Source organism: Garra rufa, chromosome 4, assembly GCF_049309525.1.
Source record: "Garra rufa chromosome 4, GarRuf1.0, whole genome shotgun sequence".
NCBI classification, from domain to species: domain Eukaryota; kingdom Metazoa; phylum Chordata; class Actinopteri; order Cypriniformes; family Cyprinidae; genus Garra; species Garra rufa.
In genome coordinates, this window is record NC_133364.1 from 13973124 (window position 1) to 13992790 (window position 19667).

Sequence of the window (19667 nt, forward strand, 5' to 3'; positions counted from 1 at the left end):
AAAGAACATCAAAGCTTATCCACTGATGTCTGAACTTAAAGAGTGGCTTGGGCGAAAAAAAAAAAAAAACTTGTGTTTGAAAATGCACATAGGAGATGTTTTCTGCACTAATAATCAACTAATATTACTTTTGAAATAATGCTGTGCTAAAAAGTTTAAACAGCCCCTGCAAAAAGTTGCATATCATACTCTAAAAACACAAAATAACTGAAATTATACAAATTAGGCTATCTTGTTCAAAAGTGCACACAACCTTGGTTCACAATAATGTGTGTCTTATCTGACAAACTCGGTTCAGTTCATGGAGCTCCCTTCTAACGAGCTGATGATCTGAATCAGGTGCAAACGGTTAGTTCAGGCAAAAATAAAAATTCTGTCATTAATTACTCACCCTCATGTCGTTCCAAACCTGTTTGACCTTGGTTCATCTTCAGAACACAAATTAAGATATTTTTGATCAAATCTGAAAGCTTTCTTACCCTTTTAAGGTCCAGAAAGTTAGCAAGGACATTGGCAAAATATTCCATGTGGCATCAGTGGTTCAACCTTAATTTTATGAAGCTACAAAATACTTTTTGTGTACAAGTTTACATACACCTGTGTCAAAAGTTTACATACACCTTGCAGAATCTGCAAAATGTGAATTATTTTACCAAAATAAGAGGGATCATACAAAATGCATGTTATTTTTTATTTAGTACTGACCTGAATAAGATATCTCACATAAAAGACATTTACATATAGTCCACAAGAGAAAATAATGGTTGAATTTATAAAAATGACCCCGTTCAAAAGTTTACATACACTTGATTCTTAATACTGTGTTGTTACCTGAATGATCCACAGCTGCGTTTTTTTTTTTTATAGTAGTGTTATAGTAGTTCATGAATCCCTTGTTTGTTTTGAACGGTTGAACTGCCTGCTGTTCTTCAGATAAATCCTTCCAGTCCCACAAATTCTTTGGTTTTTCAGCAATTTTGTGTATTTCAACCCTTTCCAACAACGAATGCATGATTTTTAGATCCATCTTTTGAGCTTCAGAGAGTGTTTGAACTCTCTGTAATAGTTACATATGAGTCCCTCAGTTGTCCTCAGTGTGAAAAGATGGTTTTCAAAAGCATACAGTCATAGTTGGAAAGGATTCAGATACACAAAGATGTTGAAAAACTAAAAACAGTGGGCAGTTTAAGTGCTCACTAACAAGAACAACTATTACTAATTAAAAAAAACAAACACCTGTGGATCATTGAGGTAACAACACAGTATTAAGAATCGAGTGTGTGTAAACGTTTGAACGGGGTCATTTTTATAAATTCAACTATTATTTTCTCTTGTGGACTATATGTAAATGCTGTTTATGTGCAATATCCTATTCAGGTCAGTACTAAATAAAAAATAACATGCATTTTGTATGATCCCTCTTATTTTGGTAAAATAATTAACATTTTGCTGATTCTGCAAGGTATTTGTAAACTTAAATAGCATAACTGACAAACAAATGATAACACATTACAGAGATGTAAGGAATATGACCTAAATTGTATTCATACAGATGACTGAAGGCTTCTATTGTGTAAAGTAAGCCAAACTAACCCAGAAAATAGATATCTGCCAACAGATATCAACAGCACGTCTCAACAGCGCCATCTTGCTTCAGGAAAACTCAGCGCCCTGACACGAGTTTGATCACGTCGCCTCTCATGTGCCCATCCGGGTACTGTAGCTCTAAACCAATCAGCTTCGAGGAGTGAACACTAACGTCCTTTACGGACCTTATGGGGTGGCAATGTATAAATCAAGCCTTGCTTGATGCTTGTTTATATACTCAAACTCCTAACAGAGTTTTCACATACAGCTATTTTAATCATTTAACACTAACATTTTTATAAACAATAACACTGTAATAACATGCATATTAACAAAGGGTATCAAGACTAATATTCATTACCAATACCAAATTTATAACATTTTATAAAGTGCAACTGGTTAGTGTGTTAGTCAATCACACCAAAGGAACGTGACTGAGAATCAAAGACGTCACACTAGGGCTTGACCAACCAGAAAGCGCTATTCCATGTGCGCAATCAACTATAGGTGGAGTTAAGACGACCGACCGAATTGCATGGCCGAAAGTGTATGGACCCTTCGCCGTGGGAAAATATTGGTGGACGTAACGTTGAAGGAAACAACAAAGACACGTTAAATATCTAATATGAAGTCTCATTTCATCCGGGATAATGCTTTGTTTTGCGACAGCTGCCTGTAACTCGGTTACGAGGAGCTTGAGCCAATATTAATATTTACATAATCGCGCTGATTTCGGGTTCGCACGTCCGACTCCGTATTCACTTCAACTGGACGACTGCGCGCATTGACATTTAAGATCTCAACTCACAGATCAACTTTCTTCAATGCGAGATATAAAACATGTACATTATAGTTGATTATTGTAAGTAATTCAGAAAAACAAGTTATACAACAGGGAAGTGTACTTTGCGTAGCGTCCTGGTCCTAAAGCCGGTCGTGTGTTTGGCTATTGCGCGCGTAACCAGCGCTTGCCCCAATGCTTCAACTGTGGTCGTGTTCCAAATCATTAGACACGATAATGGAAACTCTTTTGTTAGAGCAAGGCTAATTATTTGTTTACAGAATCATTTGAACGCGCATATTAGTGACTTTATTAGATTATTTGTCGCCTGTCCAATTTGTTACGCTTTTGAAAGCAGTTCTTCTTCGGAGTGAGTAGTTGAGCAACGCGAAGGTCTGTTTTGTAGCACCCCAGCATAATACAAAGGGTTGAAGGGACTTAAGTGGAGTAATGGTGGTAAATACGGTCCACTGGTTCAGGAAGGGCTTGCGGCTCCACGACAATCCGTCACTCAGAGACTCCATCCAGGGAGCGCACACTGTCCGCTGTGTGTACATCCTCGACCCCTGGTTCGCTGGATCCTCGAACGTTGGGATCAGCAGGTGGAGGTAATGTATAGGGATGCCAAATAATGACCCTTGACCACAAAACCAGTCATAAGTGCCAATTCAAAGCTGAATAAAAAAGCTCTTCATTGATGTATGGTTTGTTAGGACAGGACTATATTTGGGTGAAATTTTTAAATCTGAAATCTGAGGGTGCAAAAAAATCGAAATATTGAGAAAACCGCCTTTAAAGTTGTCCAAATGAAGTTCTTAGCACTGCATATCACTAATAAAAAATGAAGTTTTGATATATTTACGGTAGGAAACTTACAAAATATCTGTAAGGTACATGATCATTACTTATTATCCTAATGATTTGGCATAAAAGAAAAAATAGATAATTTTGACCCACATAATGGATTTTTGGCTATTGCTGGAAATATACCCGTGCTACTTAAGACCGGGTTTGTGGTCCAGGGTCACATATGTGTGCTTAGAATGCATTGCAAAATCTTATTCGGAGTAGTCTAGTAATAATCATCTGTTTCTACAAATTTTATTGCTAATACTTTACAATAAGGTCCCATTAGCTAACTAAAATTAAAGCAAACTAACAAATGCATTGCTCATTGTTAATGTTATTTAGTAAAACTACAACTGTTCAGTGTTAGTTCATGTTACGTTTTTATTTGAATAATTTATTAGTGAATGTTGAAATATACATTAACTATAACTGATAAATGCTTTATATTTTCAATGTTAGTTCATGTTAACTAATGAAGTTAACTAATTGTGATAAATGAAAACTTATTTGTGACCCTGGACCACAAAACCAGTCCTAAGTAGCACGGGTATATAGCAACAGCCAAAAATATATTGTGTGGGTCAGAATTATTGATTTTTCTTCTATGCCAAAAATCATTAGGGCATTAAGTAAAGATCATGTTCCATCAAGATATTTTGTCAATTTCCTAACATAAATATATAAAAACTTAATTTTTGATTAGTAATATGCATAGCTAAGAACTTAATTTAACTTACCTTTAAAGGTGATTTTCTCAATATTTAATTTTATTTTAGTATTTATTTAGCTTTAAGATGATGTATAAATCTCAATTTCAAAAAATTGTGACTTACCCATATGACTGGTTTTGTGGTCCAGGATCACATTTTAAAGTGTTACCATTCTATTCTACTGCAATCTATCCATTCTATTAAGATTGTTCTATTCAAATCGATTTTACTCTTATTTTTCAATTCTGTTATCTATTTTCATCTAATCTATCAACAGGTTATATTCAGTTCTAATCAATTGTACACTATTCTATTTGTCTCATTCTAGCATTTTCTAATGTGTTCTATTACACTCTATTTAATCTACTACAGCTACTACTATTTTCTATATTATCTATCTATTCTGTTACATTGACATCATTGCAAGGATACAATTAGATCTGAGTGCTTTATCAAAATACTTTTTTCATAATATAGCAGAACCTCTATTAGCATTTCAAATAACGTATTACAAATAATACAACTCTTTAAGGTAAAAACTATCAGCAGTATAGTAATAACTACACTTATTGGACTTATAGACTTTCATTTATTGTAACTCATTTACAAGGGTTTGCAATTTATCAGTGGTAAATTAGTAGATTTATAGACTGGTTAGAGATCAAAACAAGTGACTGATTTGCAGCAAGTGCATATCTTTGCCATAGAGTACAAGATGTATAATTATGTCATAATATCTGAGTTACTAAAGAGAAACTAGTATGTTTTGTAATTAGTTTAGTCAACTGACTGGTAAAACAAGGCCTCAATGGCAGATTTCAGCTTGTCCAACAATAGCAGGGCACTTCTGAATAGGTTTCTAAATGAAATTGCAATAAGACAGTGTGTTAAAATACTGACTTAAACCAAGCTACTGTAGGTTTCAAAGAGGAACCAAAATTGCTTAATGCATGTTGTTCATAAACTTTTTTCTGACCGTTTCTAAGTGAGGTCACATGCAGGAAATGTTACTAGATAAGCCCAAACTGTCAGTGAGTTGCTGCTAAATGCTCAGCACATGGAGGTATACTTTTGGCAACTAACAATTAATGGGTTTTTTTAAGAATAAATCATTTTTCTTTAAAGAAGAGATCAAAAAATTGTCTGTTTTGTTTTGTGTCCTTAACTACGAGTAACATTACATACATAATACAGACCCTTGCATCAGTTTTCCACAGCCATGCATGCTTACTATACATCTCCTAAACTCTTGAAGTTATAGTTTATCCATAAACAAATACATGGCTTTATTTACTCACTCTCATGTCGTTCCAAACACTTTCGAACGTAGAACATGATGAGTTCTGGGACTGTAAGCTGCAAAAAGAACAATAAATTCACTATATATAAGTCGTATAATAGATTTAAGTGATAAACAGACCAAAACATATATAAAACCATGCTTGATTGTATGGAAAAGACCAGCTTGGATATTCTATAAATATCTCCTTTTGGGATTCACGTTAGAGAGTAAGTCATACAGGTGTGGAACAACATTAAGTTGAGTAACTGATAAAAATCTGCACTTGTTTTAAAAAGCTCCAATCTCTATATCATGTGTTGTGTGTGTGCACGTGTGTCCATTTCTATAAATGTATGTTGGCACACACGCAAAGTAAGGCCTATTGCTGGACGACAGGTGATCTGATTGTATGCTGTGTAATGATGTAACAGCGCTTAGTGTCTCCTGCCTTCATCCAACCTCTTGTGGCTCCATTGTGCAGGGAACAGAAATGGGTCAGTGTGTTATAGAGGGTGATCATAATGACTACAAAATGCGTAGTAACGTGCTCAGCTGTGGTGACCTACTTTATTCGCCATGGAAGTAAAACAGACTCTAGGATCCATCTAGTTTACATAAACTGAGAAAGATGGTAAATTTTACAAGATATAAAATAATAAACAGGATGTTGTTGTTTTTTCTTGGTTACCGAAGGTGTATCTATCTCATGCTGGCTTTGTAAAATCTGTTTAATTAGGGGCAAGTGAATAAAACCAAAATAATTATGCCTGGCTTTGGTAAACTGATGCACTATATTATCTTTGCAATCATTTCAACAATGATGCAGTTTGCCGTATAACATGATACCATGGTGTTCTGTGTGACCCGGGTTCTGTTTGTCTGTTTGTGTGTCAGCGGGTCTAGGAGACTACTGTCTTTGATTCCGATCATACGGCAGTGAGTCAATGACAAAGAGAGAGAGGCTATGGCTTAGACAGGATTTACACATTATCACTGACTGTGCGTTGAGGGTAACGTTTCCTGCGAGCAGATGCAGAGCAGGCAGGATCATACAACAGTATCAAAATAAAAGAACAGATGTTTTGGTGCAACATGAATCATTTGTTAACAATGATATACAGTGTGGTCCGAAACTGAGAGCAAGTCGAAAACATGGGCTCTTTTTCCATGTCAGGATTTCGAAAACTTCAAAAATGTTACATGACGCAAGAAGAAACATTTCAGATTCGGAACTATTTCTAGACTTCTGGTCCCCACTGTATTAGTTGAGCTAGTTACAGTATTTTGTCAGCCGTCTAAACACAGCTGTTTCTAATCAGATGTATTAACATTTGTATTGTGTGCTGCATACTAGTACATGTGGACTGCATTAGCCGTCTTTTCTACTGCTTAAAAGTTTGGAGTCAGTGAGATTAGTTGGGATTTTTCTGTAAGAAATTTTTATGCACTAATCAGTAGGGCTGGGCGGTACACCGGTGTCATAGTCAGCACCGGTGTGACATTGCGCCACGACATGGATTTTCTAATACCGTCAATACCGTAATAAATCATGTGCTTCGAACTGCTGCATTTACATCAATAATAGCTAATTCTAAATAATAAGGCATTCAATTTTCTTCAAACGTTCAGTTGTGGTCTGAATACCTGTCCTTATACTAAATATCTTGTTGTAAATGAAAAAGTAAAACACATTCGTATCAGCTTTGCAGGTGGTAGGTAAAAGGGGAGTGGCCATTAAACGACTGGTGAAACATCGTGAAGAAAGGTCGGGCCTGTAGCCTATACCAGGGGCGGAGTGGCAATCGAGACGACCGGGACTTTTCCCAGTCGGCCAGCCGAAGGATTTATACAGCGGATCACAAATTGAGCGGGCGCGAGGCGATATCATTTTCGCACTTTCAATAATCGCTTTTAACTGAGTGCTCGCGCTGTTTACTTTTACTTTCGATTTTGCGATAACGCACACTCTGTGTAAAGGGAGCAGCACATCTTATAATAGATATTTGTCAGTGAGTACAAGATTGCAGCAAATCCTCCAGTCTATTTTTGTCATCTCTCTTTACTTTCGACCCGTGATCATTCAAATCTAAAGATCATTGTACACTGAGTCCGATTTTCATATGCGTTTTTTTTTTTTTTTTTTAGTTTTCTCATATTCGCCATCCTTATCAAAATGCTTATTATGGATGCGAAAATGCAGAATCCGATCCGAATTCTTTTATGACGGACGAAAGTTTCAGAGGCAGTGTGTAAACTCGATTAACATAACCTGTATTTTTTTTAACGTGCAGAAATTTCCTACTCATGTGTGCAATGACATTAACTCCAGCAGCTCGTGTTGATATGAATGATATGACTTTTATTGTCAGACGAATCTGAAAATTTTCTTGCGTAAGGATATGTTGACACTCTTTACAAACAGACAAAACACGATTTACAAAAAAAAAAAAAAAAAACACTGGAGATTTCATTTTACATGGATCTTGTTTAGCTCTAGGACAGCCTGGTGTACAAAGGAATGTTTTAATTTCACTCGATTAAATCTTGGAACCTTATATCTACGCTTAGATGGCAAAAGTACAAATTCATTATACAACACATGACTAGGACTAGTGTTGGATGCAGGGTTGCCAAGTCCGCGTTTTTCCCCACAGAATTGGTCTACTTTTAAACTGTTGCTATGGGTTGATTTCCCCCAGTTATTTAAAGGTTTTAAATATTGAAGAAATTAAATTTAAAAAATAATAATTTTTGTTTTGTTGTACACTGTTAAGTAAGATCTTTAGGTTTTTTGCAAAATAAATATGTTGAGAATGGATAATACTCTCCCATGTCTCTTTTTGATAAGGATACCTACCATTTACTTATTAAATTATAAAAAATATTAACTTTATTCACATACTAAAGGGCCAGGACAGGCTACTTCTCCCAAAATGTATCAAAAAAACCGTATCAAATGTATCAAAGTCACCGTTCAAAAGATGAAAAATACCGTGATATTAATTTTAGGTCATACCACCCACCCTTACTAATCAGAAGTTTCTAAATTTCTAGCATGGCAAGATCTTAGCATGGTAGTAGATATGACGTGTTAATGTATTTGGTCTTGGTGGAATAGATCTACTACACTGCTGATTATTGCACAAATAGCATATATAATAGCCTGTAGCAGATCTATACAGGTGGAGCTGGGGAGGTGGGGGTTTCAGAAAAACTTCGAAAGTGTGCTGCGAAATGCTCTAGTGAACGCTAACGAGCCATTAAATGTAAAGCAGCAAGTTAATTTGCTGCAGATGCAACATGAACAAATCAGCTTGTGCCAAGTAGTTTAACGCTGTGAAAATCATCAGTTCGCGTTACTGACCCATCAGCCCGCGCCATCTAGAGTTTCATGACAGACCTTAGCATTTATAATACCATAGATTTTTTTTTTCTAATGAACGCTGTTAGTTTGAATTTTCTATTTATGAAGGATTCTTGAAAACATGTATATCGATTTTCACAAATGAATTAAGCAGCACATATTGATAATACTAAAAAAAGTTTCTTGAGCAGCAAATAGCGACACTAAACAGGAGTAATGGCTGCTGGAAATTCAGCTTTAGTTGGCTATTACAAATTGCATTTTAAAATATATTTAAATAAAAAACATTGTTTTAAATTGTAATAAGATTTAACAACACTACAGTTTTGACTGTATTTTTGATCAAATAAATACAGCCTTGGAGAAGAGACCATAAACTTTTAAATGCAAGTTATTAAACAATGTTCTACACAAATGGCTGACTGGTCTCTGACACAATGTTTCTTTACGCACAGATATGAAATCTGTTTACATGATGTTACTTTACATACGTGTCAATATTTTAGTTATCGCAATCATTAAGAGCTGCCGTTTCTCTTGCTGACTGATAAATCTGTTTGATTTTGCTGTTTAACTTCACAATACTAATATATATCTCAGTGTGATTTCACAACAAAGTATAGGAATATTATCAGGTCTTCTTCCAGAATTTGCCACTCATAATTGAAATTATGAATTTAAAATTCCACAAATGTGAATGGTTCTTACATGCAAACCTGCCATGATATTAAGGGGTCACTAGAATGGTTATCGGTTTCCTAGATTTGAAAGAGTCAACATGGCTTAGATCTTACCTATATTCAATTCACCCATTTTGCTTTTGTTTTGATAATTTTATCAGAGAATTATGATTCATTGCCTATATTCAGTTCATCCATCTTGCTTTTGTTTTGATAATTTTATCAGAATTATTATTATGAATCATTCTCAAACAGTAGTCCATGTGACACTAAATAAATATTTGATTGGTCACCCTATAGAGCACCAGGCTCCTTTCTTTAGCATTTTATGATTAGTTTTACAGTCAAGACAGAAACAAGACTATCATATGTCAAATTAATTATGGTTTTCGTACTAAAGACTATGCAAAACTGCGTCTGCACTAAGACCCAGACAGGTCTCCTCGAAATGCAAATGACATAACATTCTTTTGTCTGACTGTGTTATAACGATATAGTTTTAGAGAGCTTTCATTTGAGATCAAGAATAGTTTGGCCAGGATTATCCGAGGTATTTTAGCGGTTGAAGAGAGAGTTTAGCCTTGGAGACTGGAGTTTTTCACTTACTCAGCTCTTGAGGTTATGTGAGATTCTGCAGACAACGGGAACTGGGTTTCTGGGTCAATAACACACCGCATCATGGCTAAGTGCTCTTCAGTTCGTTGTGGCTTGCTATTTTAAAAGATCCATTGGGTTTCCTGCACCACTTTTCAATGGTGCTACACCGGAAATAAAATGTTCTGTACATTGTGTGAACGGACGGCTCACATGGTTCTTTTTAATGACCCAATTTACCAATAGGAGAATAAGACTGAAAGTCTTCATCTAAGACTTTGATTTGGACCAATAAGAAATCACCCTAAACATTCTATTAACCACATAAAATACCCTTACAACACATTAGCAGCCATTGCCCCAGCAATCAGATTGTGAATTTTACACAGGACCTGCACCATTCATACTTATACAGTCAATGTTGCTGTAGCTCAACTGGTAGAACATGGTGCTAGCAATGCCAAAGATGAGTAATTGTAGATGCACGATCTTGTTTACAAGATACGGGCTTGAGGTTGAAATAATAATCAAGGTTCAAAACTACTTAGTTTTGTGTACAGCAGCACCTGGAACAGTGAATTAAATGACATTGGAGTGCATCTCTTGAATGATCAAATGAGGGTCTGTACATGCACAATGACAGCTTTATAAGGGCTGCAGCCTGTTTTAATGGCAGCTCTGTGCCGTTTCTTTTACTGTAAGCGTGGCTCTGTAAGTTGTAATCATGCCAATAGTGCCAAACTGACTCAATCGTTCTGTATGTTTTGGCCCTATTTTGCAAAGCAGGAATGGAGTAATTAACCTATTAATATTGTGACACATTTTATTCAATTGAAAGTTAGCTGCAAATAGCATATTTATATATCTTATATTAAAAAAAAATATTTATTTTTTTTAGTAAAAGCAACATTAAAATCAATTCCAAGTTTGAGCGCTTATAAATGAATATATAACAAACACATACAGTCAAACCAAAAATTATTCACACACCAGACTTTTTTTTACTAGTGACGATAGCAAAATAGAGTAAACTGTGACATATTATACCCAGTACAATTTATAAACATTTGGGACCAAAAATTTGACCTGTTACATACATTTCTATCAAAGTTATCAAGATTATTTTGTTCTGACACAGTTTAACTTTGAGTTCTTGTCAAATTTTATTTTCGAAACTATAGCGAATAAACTGTGATAATGTGAGAAATGTTGAAAGCGTCTGAATAAAATTAGACTTGACTGTATCAGAGAGAATTAGATTTTATGACAATACTTTGACAAAAAATGTGCAAAAATTGGGTAAAACATAAGGGAAAATGGGTCAGGTTGAAACCCTTTGCAATACACTGTAGCTTCAGCAAGTAATGATCTATAATTACAGCAATTATTCTGTCAGCAGATGGTTACTATTTTTACCCTATACTTGCTTAATGCCTTGCCCAGTCTGAGATGTTGCACAGTGCAACAGCACTGCAATAGTTTTTGTGAGCATAACTACCTTCTAATTAGACTTATATTATGTGCATGATACAGTATTATTTGTCAGTATGTGGCTATTAATACATGTTATGTCTCTTGTTGCTCAGGTTTTTACTGCAGTGTTTGGAAGACCTGGACGCCAGCCTCCGCAAACTCAACTCACGACTCTTCGTTATCCGTGGCCAACCTACCGATGTCTTCCCCAGGCTATTTAAGGTTGATTAAACATATTTCAGTATTATAATAATCTTGCACTAGGATATAATTTTTTGATTTATAAAATATCCTTGATTACAAAGAATAAGACTGAAGCAAAAAAAGTGCTCTTTAAAATGTGACATTTTCCATTTAATCCTCCACATGTCGTGACTTGGCTCTCTCTTTCACTGTTGTATGTCTGAGTGAATATTTTACGCCCCCTAATGGTATGATTTTTTGTAATGCATCCAGGAGTGGAACATTACTCGTCTGTCCTACGAGTACGACTCAGAGCCATTTGGAAAGGAGCGAGATGCAGCTATCAAGAAGCTGGCCAATGAGGCAGGCGTTGAGGTGATAGTTCGCATCTCCCACACGCTCTACGATCTGGACAAGTACGTACTTCTAAATTAATTTCATTTTGTGATTCTGTAAATGAATGCCATTGCTCACTTTACAGTACTTTCCTAAATCATTATGCAAATTTAAAACATTAATTTACCTTGAAACAAATGTATGTAACTTCTAGCAATTTTTAAAACAATTTGGAAACTGCAACATTGTGTCATATTTTCACCTGTCTGTACTCAAACCCTGTTCAAAAGCACAGGATTACCATAGGCTGCCATTAGAAAAGATCAAAAGGTTGTCTGATATGGCCTACTTTTTTTACTCACTGGTGGTTTGTCCTCACTCAGGATCATCGAGCTGAATGGAGGCCAGTCTCCGCTCACGTACAAGCGCTTCCAGACCCTCATCAGCAGGATGGAGGCGGTGGAGACCCCGGCAGAGACCATCACAGCAGAAGTCATGGGGACATGCACCACGCCGGTCTCTGAAGACCACGATGAGAAGTTCGGGGTTCCTTCTTTGGAAGAGCTTGGTCAGTCTGCTATCTCTTAAAAAAATTGCTTCAAAGCTAAAATGTGACCCTGGACCAAAAAAACAGTCTTAAGTAGCATAGCTATATTTGTAGCAATGACCAAAAATGCACTGTATGGGTCAAAATGATCAATTTCTCTTTTATGCCAAAAATCATTTGGATATTAAGTAAAGATTATGCTCCATGAAGATATTTTGTAAATTTCCTACTGTAAATATATTCAAACTTAATTTCTGATTCGTAATGTGCATTGCTAAGAACTTTGAAATTTTTGCACCCTCAGATTCCATATTTTCAAATAGTTGCAGCCAAATATTGTCCAATCACAACAAACTATACATCAATAGAAAGCTTATTTATTACCTTTCAGATGATGTATAAATCTCAATTTTTAAAAATAGACCCTTATGGCTGTTTTGTGGTCCAGGGTCACGAATGTGTACAATACTTAACTACGTACCGAAACATCATGGGAATCAGTCAAACTGTCTTTATGTTTGAAAGCTTCACTGTAAAAAGGGTAATTGTTGATGTTTTTCCTGGAACAGGCTTTGACACAGAAGGTCTGTCCTCAGCTGTGTGGCCTGGAGGAGAAACAGAGGCCCTCACTCGTCTAGAGAGGCACCTGGAGAGGAAGGTTAGAGACACTCTATAAATCACACATGTACAGCTGTAAAACTAAATATAACTAAACAAACTGTATTTATAAATCCACTTTTTCTTTAAAACAATGTGATTTAGTGAGTTGTTAAAAATCTGAGTTTTTATTCAACAAGGATGCATTAAGGGGGTTAGTTCACCCAAAAATTAAAATGTTGTAATTAATTACTCATGTCATTCCAAACCTGTAAGACCTTCGTTGATCTTCGGAACACAAATTAAGATATTTTTGATCAAATTCAAGATCTTTCTGACCCTTCATAGACAGCAACAGCAACTGTTCAAGGCCCAGACAGTCTTTGTCCTTACTACCTTTCTGGGTCTTGAATATGGTAGTTGCATTGCTGTCTATGCAGGGTCAGAAAGCTCTCAGATTTAATCAAAAACATCTTAATTTGTGTTCTGAGATGAACAAAGGTTTAACAGGTTTGGAACGACATGAGGATGAGTGATTTATGACAGAATTTTAATTTTTAGGTAAACTCGCCCTTTAAATTGATCAAAAGTGACAGTAAAGACAACAATATCACTGTTTATACTGTATTTTTAGTCAAATAAATGCATCCTCTGTGAGCATAAGAGACTCAAATACAATAAAAAACCTTTTTAAACAACACATCCCAGAAAACAAAATCTTGTGTTTGTAAGACAAACTGGCCCTTGGCCATCCTTATTGATTATCACAGGTAATTAATGATTCTTTCATAACAATTTTTTTTGTTCTAGGCTTGGGTGGCCAACTTTGAGCGTCCAAGAATGAATGCCAATTCGCTGTTGGCCAGTCCAACTGGCCTCAGTCCATATTTAAGATTTGGCTGCCTCTCCTGTCAACTCTTCTACTTCAAACTCACAGACCTCTACAGGAAGGTCAGTATGTCATGTGTATATTGTACTTCAAATAATGTTGCTAATGTTAAACAAACTCAGAGATCATGTAGGGGAGTAAGCTGAATAATAACTCTTTTTTTTCCCCACAGGTCAAAAAGAACAGCTCACCTCCGCTGTCCCTCTATGGCCAATTACTGTGGCGTGAATTCTTCTACACGACCGCCACCAACAATCCACGCTTTGACAAGATGGAGGGCAATCCTATTTGCGTGCAGATACCGTGGGACAAAAACCCGGAGGCTTTGGCCAAGTGGGCTGAGGGGAGGACGGGTTTTCCCTGGATCGATGCCATCATGACCCAACTGAGACAAGAGGGCTGGATCCACCATCTAGCCCGACACGCAGTCGCTTGTTTCCTCACCCGCGGAGACCTGTGGATCAGCTGGGAGGAGGGCATGAAAGTATGAGGACCTCATGATTGTGATTTCACTAATATGACAGAACTTTAGTGGTAGCACTCACACGCATGTGTCTTCACAGGTCTTTGAGGAGCTGTTGCTGGATGCGGACTGGAGCGTCAATGCAGGAAGCTGGATGTGGCTGTCCTGTAGCTCCTTCTTCCAGCAGTTCTTCCACTGCTACTGTCCCGTGGGCTTCGGCCGCCGCACCGACCCCAATGGAGACTACATACGGTGAGTTAAAACTGTGCAGTGAAAACAAATTACAATTCAATTGTTATTAAATGAAAACCAGGGTATTAAGACTTGTATTGCTCAATATAGCATTATGTTAAACTGCTTTAAATTAGTTTTTTCCCCACATCAATTTACACTCCATACACCATAATAATGACAAAGCAAAAATGTTACAAATTTATTAAAAATAAAACACTGAAATAAGTACATTGTTGAAGCACCTTTACAGCCTCAAGCCTTTTTGGGTATGATGTGACAAGCTTTGCACATCTGCATTTGGCAATTATCTGCCATTCTTTGCCTCACCTTTTCACCTCTCAAGCTCTGTCAGCTTGGATGGGGGCTGGCAGACATTTTCTAGAGTCCTAGTTGTTCCAGTCGTCTTCCATTATGGATAATGGAGGCTACATGCTTCTGTGAACCTTCAATGCAGCAGATTTTTTTCTGAACTCTTCCCTAGATCATTGCCTTAACGCAAGTCTGTCACTGAGCTCTACAGGCGGTTATCTTGACCTCAGGACTTGGTTTTTGCTCTGATATGCATTTTCAGCTGTTAGAACTTTTCTGAGAGGTGTGAGCCTTTCTAAATCATACTCATTCAAATGAATTTGCCACAGTTTAACTCCACTCGAAGTGTAGTAACATCTAGAAGCAATATGAATGCTCCTGAGCTAAATTTTGAGTGTCCCAGAAAAGGGTATGAATACTTATGCAACGGGATCTTTTCAGTTTTTTATTTCTAATACATTTGCAAAGTTGTTACAAACCTGTTTTGTGCTTTGTCATTATGGTGTATGAGATGTAGATTGATGTGGGGGGAAAAGGCAGTTTAACATAATGCTGTAACAAAAAGTGAAGGGGTATGAATACTTTTGCAAGGCACTGTATATATTTCAGTTAGAGAAATAATTTACGTTATATTAAGCCATACAAGTCCTAATACCCAGGGTTGCCTTTAAAAATGTATTTGAAACATTAAAATAGACACATTATTTGCATTTAATATGCTTTCTATATATCTACAATTACTTTTGTAAATGTAATTTGATGTGGACACCAAATTGGGACATTGCATCTTTGACTCATTGTAACATCTACTCTCTTTTTCTCTTAAAGGCGATATTTGCCAGTGTTAAGGGGTTTCCCAGCCAAGTATATCTACGACCCCTGGACTGCTCCTGAAAGCGTCCAGAAAGCAGCCAAATGTATAATTGGTGTACACTACCCCAAACCCATGGTGCATCACGCCGAGGCAAGCCGTCTAAACATAGAGCGTATGAAACAGATCTACCAGCAACTGTCCTGCTACCGTGGCCTGGGTATGTCACTTTCTCAATGTTGTCCTCAACACTGATTGATGGTGTAACTGCAAAACACATTTACCCAAAAAAACATAATGATGTAAATGTGATTAACCCTTATAGACTCAGGCTTTTGGATATTGAGGGCTGATTTTTGAAAGGATTTGCATGTAATGTATTTGAATGAATGCCTGAATTAGAAACATGCTCTTCTCTGACTGTCCTCTCTCCCTACAGGACTGCTGGCAACAGTCCCGTCCAACCCTAATGGAAATGGTGAGAATTCCACTACCTTAAAGGGATTCCAAACAGGAGACATGACAAAGGAATTCACTGCACCTTCAGGTTTGCACACATCCCAACTTCCTGATGTTTTATACAAGCTGTGCTATTTTAGATTTTCTGTTCAACTGAATAACATTTTTTGCTTTAATTCACCTCAGGCTATCAGATGCCGCCCACATCTCAAGGTGAATGGCACGGCAGGACGATGGGTTACTCACAAGGAGACCACCAAACAAACATGCCACCACAAGGTATAGACACTATCTGCAGTTATCAACAATCTCAGCAGCATTGTTATTTTTCTATATTCAAGACATGTCATGATTGTGTATCTCACAGGTTTTGGAAACAGCATTACCACAATGTGCTACAGGCAAGACTCACAGCAGATATCTGGTCCTGCTGTACAGCCAGGTAATGACCTTCACATTTAACCAGAGGGCAGTGTAATGTCATATAGATTTTACAGTTAGAGTTTTAATCTACAATTCTTATTATCAGGACGAGGACTGCACTGCAGCACCATCCAGACATCTGGAAAGCGACACAGTGAGGAGTCTGGTCCTGCCACAGGCTCAAAAGTCCAGAGGCAGAGCATCTCCTAAACAACAGGTCTGTCACTAGTGGTAAAAAAAAGTGTTTATATACACTACCAGTCAAAAGTTTTTGTAACAGTAAGACTTTGAATGTTTTTAAAGAAGTCTCTTCTGCTCACCAAGCCTGCATTTATTTGATTCGAAGTATAGCAAAAACATAATTTTGAAATATTTTCACTATTTAAAATAACTGTTCCCTATCTGAATATATTTAAAAATGTCAATTCCTTTTATTTCAGAGCTGATTTTTTAGCATCATTACTCCAGTCACATTATCCTTCAGAAATCAGTCTAATATTTTGATTTGCTGCTCAAGAAACATTTATTATTGTCTTGAAAACAGCTGAGTAGAATTGTTTCAGGTTTTTCTGATAAATAAAAGTTCAGAAGAACAGCATTTATCTGAAATAGAAACATTTGTTACATTATAAATGTCTTTATCATCACTTCTGATCAATTTAAAGCCTTGCAAAATAAAAGTCTTAATTTCTAATATTTTCTTATCAAAAATGATAGTGACTCAAAGCTATTAAATGGTAGTGTATAATGTTACAAAAGCTTTTATTTCAGATAAATGGTGATTTTTGGATCATTGAATTCATAAAAGAATCCTGAAAAAATGTACTTGACTGTTTTAAATAATAATAATAATTAATAAAAATAATAAAATGTTTCTTGAACAGCAAATCAGCATATTATGATTTCTGATGCCTGAATGAGTTATGATGCTGAAAATTTAGCTTTGATCACAGGAATAAATTACATTTTAAAATATATTCAAATAGAATGCCGTTTTAAATAGTAAAAATGTTTGCAAAATTACTGCTTTTGCTATATTTTAAATCAAAGAAATGCAGGCTTGGTGAGCAGAAGAGACTTCTTTAAAAAAAAAAAAAGTCAAAAAACTTTTAACTGTTAGTGTATATCAAGTGTTTCTTTTTTCTGTCACATTCTTATACTTCAGAAAGCCTCATTTGCATCTTTTTGTGTTTTTCAGAAATGGTCGATGCAAAGCTGTCACAGCACGACTTCGCAGAGGCCTGATTGTTTTTTGTTCGCACCTTTTTCGAGTTACATTTTGCATTTTTACAGAAGAAACCAAAATTCACTGACGTGAGCGATTGAAGGGAGTGCATGATTCTCTCTATAAGCACATCAACACATAGCACTTGGAAACAATCTGACTGTACATTACCACAGGGACTTCACCCAAGCGGTCACCGACATCCTAACAACATTGGAATTACATTGCGGCTCTGTGATCCGCACAGCTGCAATGTTCTGTCAACGTTGCGTTCATGTTCGGACTGTTTGGGACTAAATTTTTGTGTATATAAGGATTTGACGAAAACTCACATACAAAATGTAAATATTTAATATTGTATGTGCTTTCTCTATTTCGTGTAGTCATAGACCCATTGATATATTTTTGATATAAAGAATTATTGTGGATCAATTTTACTCTCTTCTTTATGAAAAAAACATTTTAAAGCATTTGTCCATGCAGTACAATGCTAAGCCTCTCCTCAGGCTGCTTGCTTGCACTATGTTTTTCTTGATCTCTCCTTTGCTTGCTCGTTCTCTCTCTGTCTCTACCACAAATGTTTGTGATCTCTCTTTTTTCAGTCATCTGTCTCGTACACCTCCTCTCTATCTGGGTGTCTCTCCATTGCTGTAAACTATATACAACTATAATTCACCACCGTGTTTCTCATCCTCTCACATTGTGCTTGTTTAATAAAGTGTAAATGTAAATGTCGTCTCGCTCATTTACTTACAGGATGTTGTTCTGTCACACAGTCTGCTGAAATTTTGGTGACTAATGCCGATTCCACTACACAGCATAGATGATGACCTGTTACATAAATAAGTAGATAAATAAATTTAATTTGAGCATTAAACATATTCTGAAAACTAACCTGTAACTATTTGCTGTTAAAGTTATTTTAAGTGGATTACTGCAGCTAGTTTCACTCAAGTTAAAGCAAATTTCTAATCACAGTCTGACAACCACAAAGTGTCCAAAAAACTGATAATGGCCCAAACAATAAGTGTGCTGATTACAACTTAGACCATAACAAACTTGTTTGTTTATGCTATCTTTCTTTCCAACAAATGCTTTGTTTTGATAACTAATGCGGCTAAAGGCACTGGTGCTGTATTTTTAGTGTGAACTAAGTAACGTTATCCTAGTAATTTTGTGGACTGTATTAAGCAATGTATCACTTTTATGCTACTTAAAAACTGTACAATATTGACAGCTTAACTTACCTAAAACACAAAAACGGCGTGAAACGCGGGGAAGTTAGCTTTTTACAAACACTGTACGTTGTCGGTATCCCAAGGACCAAAATATATTAAAGTTTACATACAAGTGAGAAATGTTTGTACACACTACAAGAGTCCATTAGCAGTTCAAACGGAATTGTTTGGCCACGCCCCCTACGTTACGTAAGACGTGACGTCTACAATATATTTTTTTTTTACATTAGTAATCTCAGTACGTTAACCTAATGACTGAACAGAATATTTTTTGTGTGTGTGTGTGCATTTTAAAATGTCGCACATGCATAAATCATAAACAGATCGCTCAAGGCACATCTGTCGTGTTATGAAATTAATGTTTCGTACATTTCACCACTTAATAAATTAAACTGCTCAGCCACGTCTTTTCTCTGACAGAAGAATCATCTTAAACTGTCAACTGAAATTAAACTCCCTCATAAAATGTAAGAAGAGGTATAAATCTGCTTGTCACATATTTATGAAGTCTGTGTATGTCCACATGATGGCGCCGTTTCTCTCGTTCATGTAATTTTCTTATATTAGCATGTGGGAAATGTTATATATTACAATATAGTTTATTATAAAATTCTTTTAGATTTTTTAGAATGC

At 36.2% G+C, this 19667-nt stretch overlaps 1 protein-coding gene across 1 annotated transcript; it reads left to right on the top strand.

Moving 5' to 3' along the window:
* The first annotated feature begins 2105 nt into the window (after nt 1–2105).
* Nucleotides 2106–18531, top strand: cry1a (cryptochrome circadian regulator 1a). The gene is made up of 14 exons (XM_073838681.1): nt 2106–2976; nt 11434–11542; nt 11777–11919; nt 12223–12407; nt 12956–13044; nt 13794–13934; nt 14045–14356; nt 14436–14587; nt 15707–15909; nt 16129–16236; nt 16335–16427; nt 16516–16590; nt 16678–16788; nt 17770–18531. The coding sequence occupies exons 1-13, from the start codon at nt 2819–2821 to the stop codon at nt 16779–16781; spliced, it is 1872 nt and encodes a 623-aa protein (XP_073694782.1). The 5' UTR covers nt 2106–2818; the 3' UTR covers nt 16782–16788; nt 17770–18531.
* The last annotated feature ends 1136 nt before the right edge of the window (nt 18532–19667 follow it).

Excerpts from the sequence above, each read along its gene's own strand:
- cry1a (XM_073838681.1), top strand. The coding sequence starts at position 2,819 with ATGGTGGTAAATACGGTCCACTGGTTCAGGAAGGGCTTGCGGCTCCAC. Across the intron at positions 14,357-14,435 it reads GCTGGGAGGAGGGCATGAAA|GTCTTTGAGGAGCTGTTGCT; the intron begins GTATGAGGACCT and ends GTGTCTTCACAG. Across the intron at positions 14,588-15,706 it reads CCCAATGGAGACTACATACG|GCGATATTTGCCAGTGTTAA; the intron begins GTGAGTTAAAAC and ends TTTCTCTTAAAG.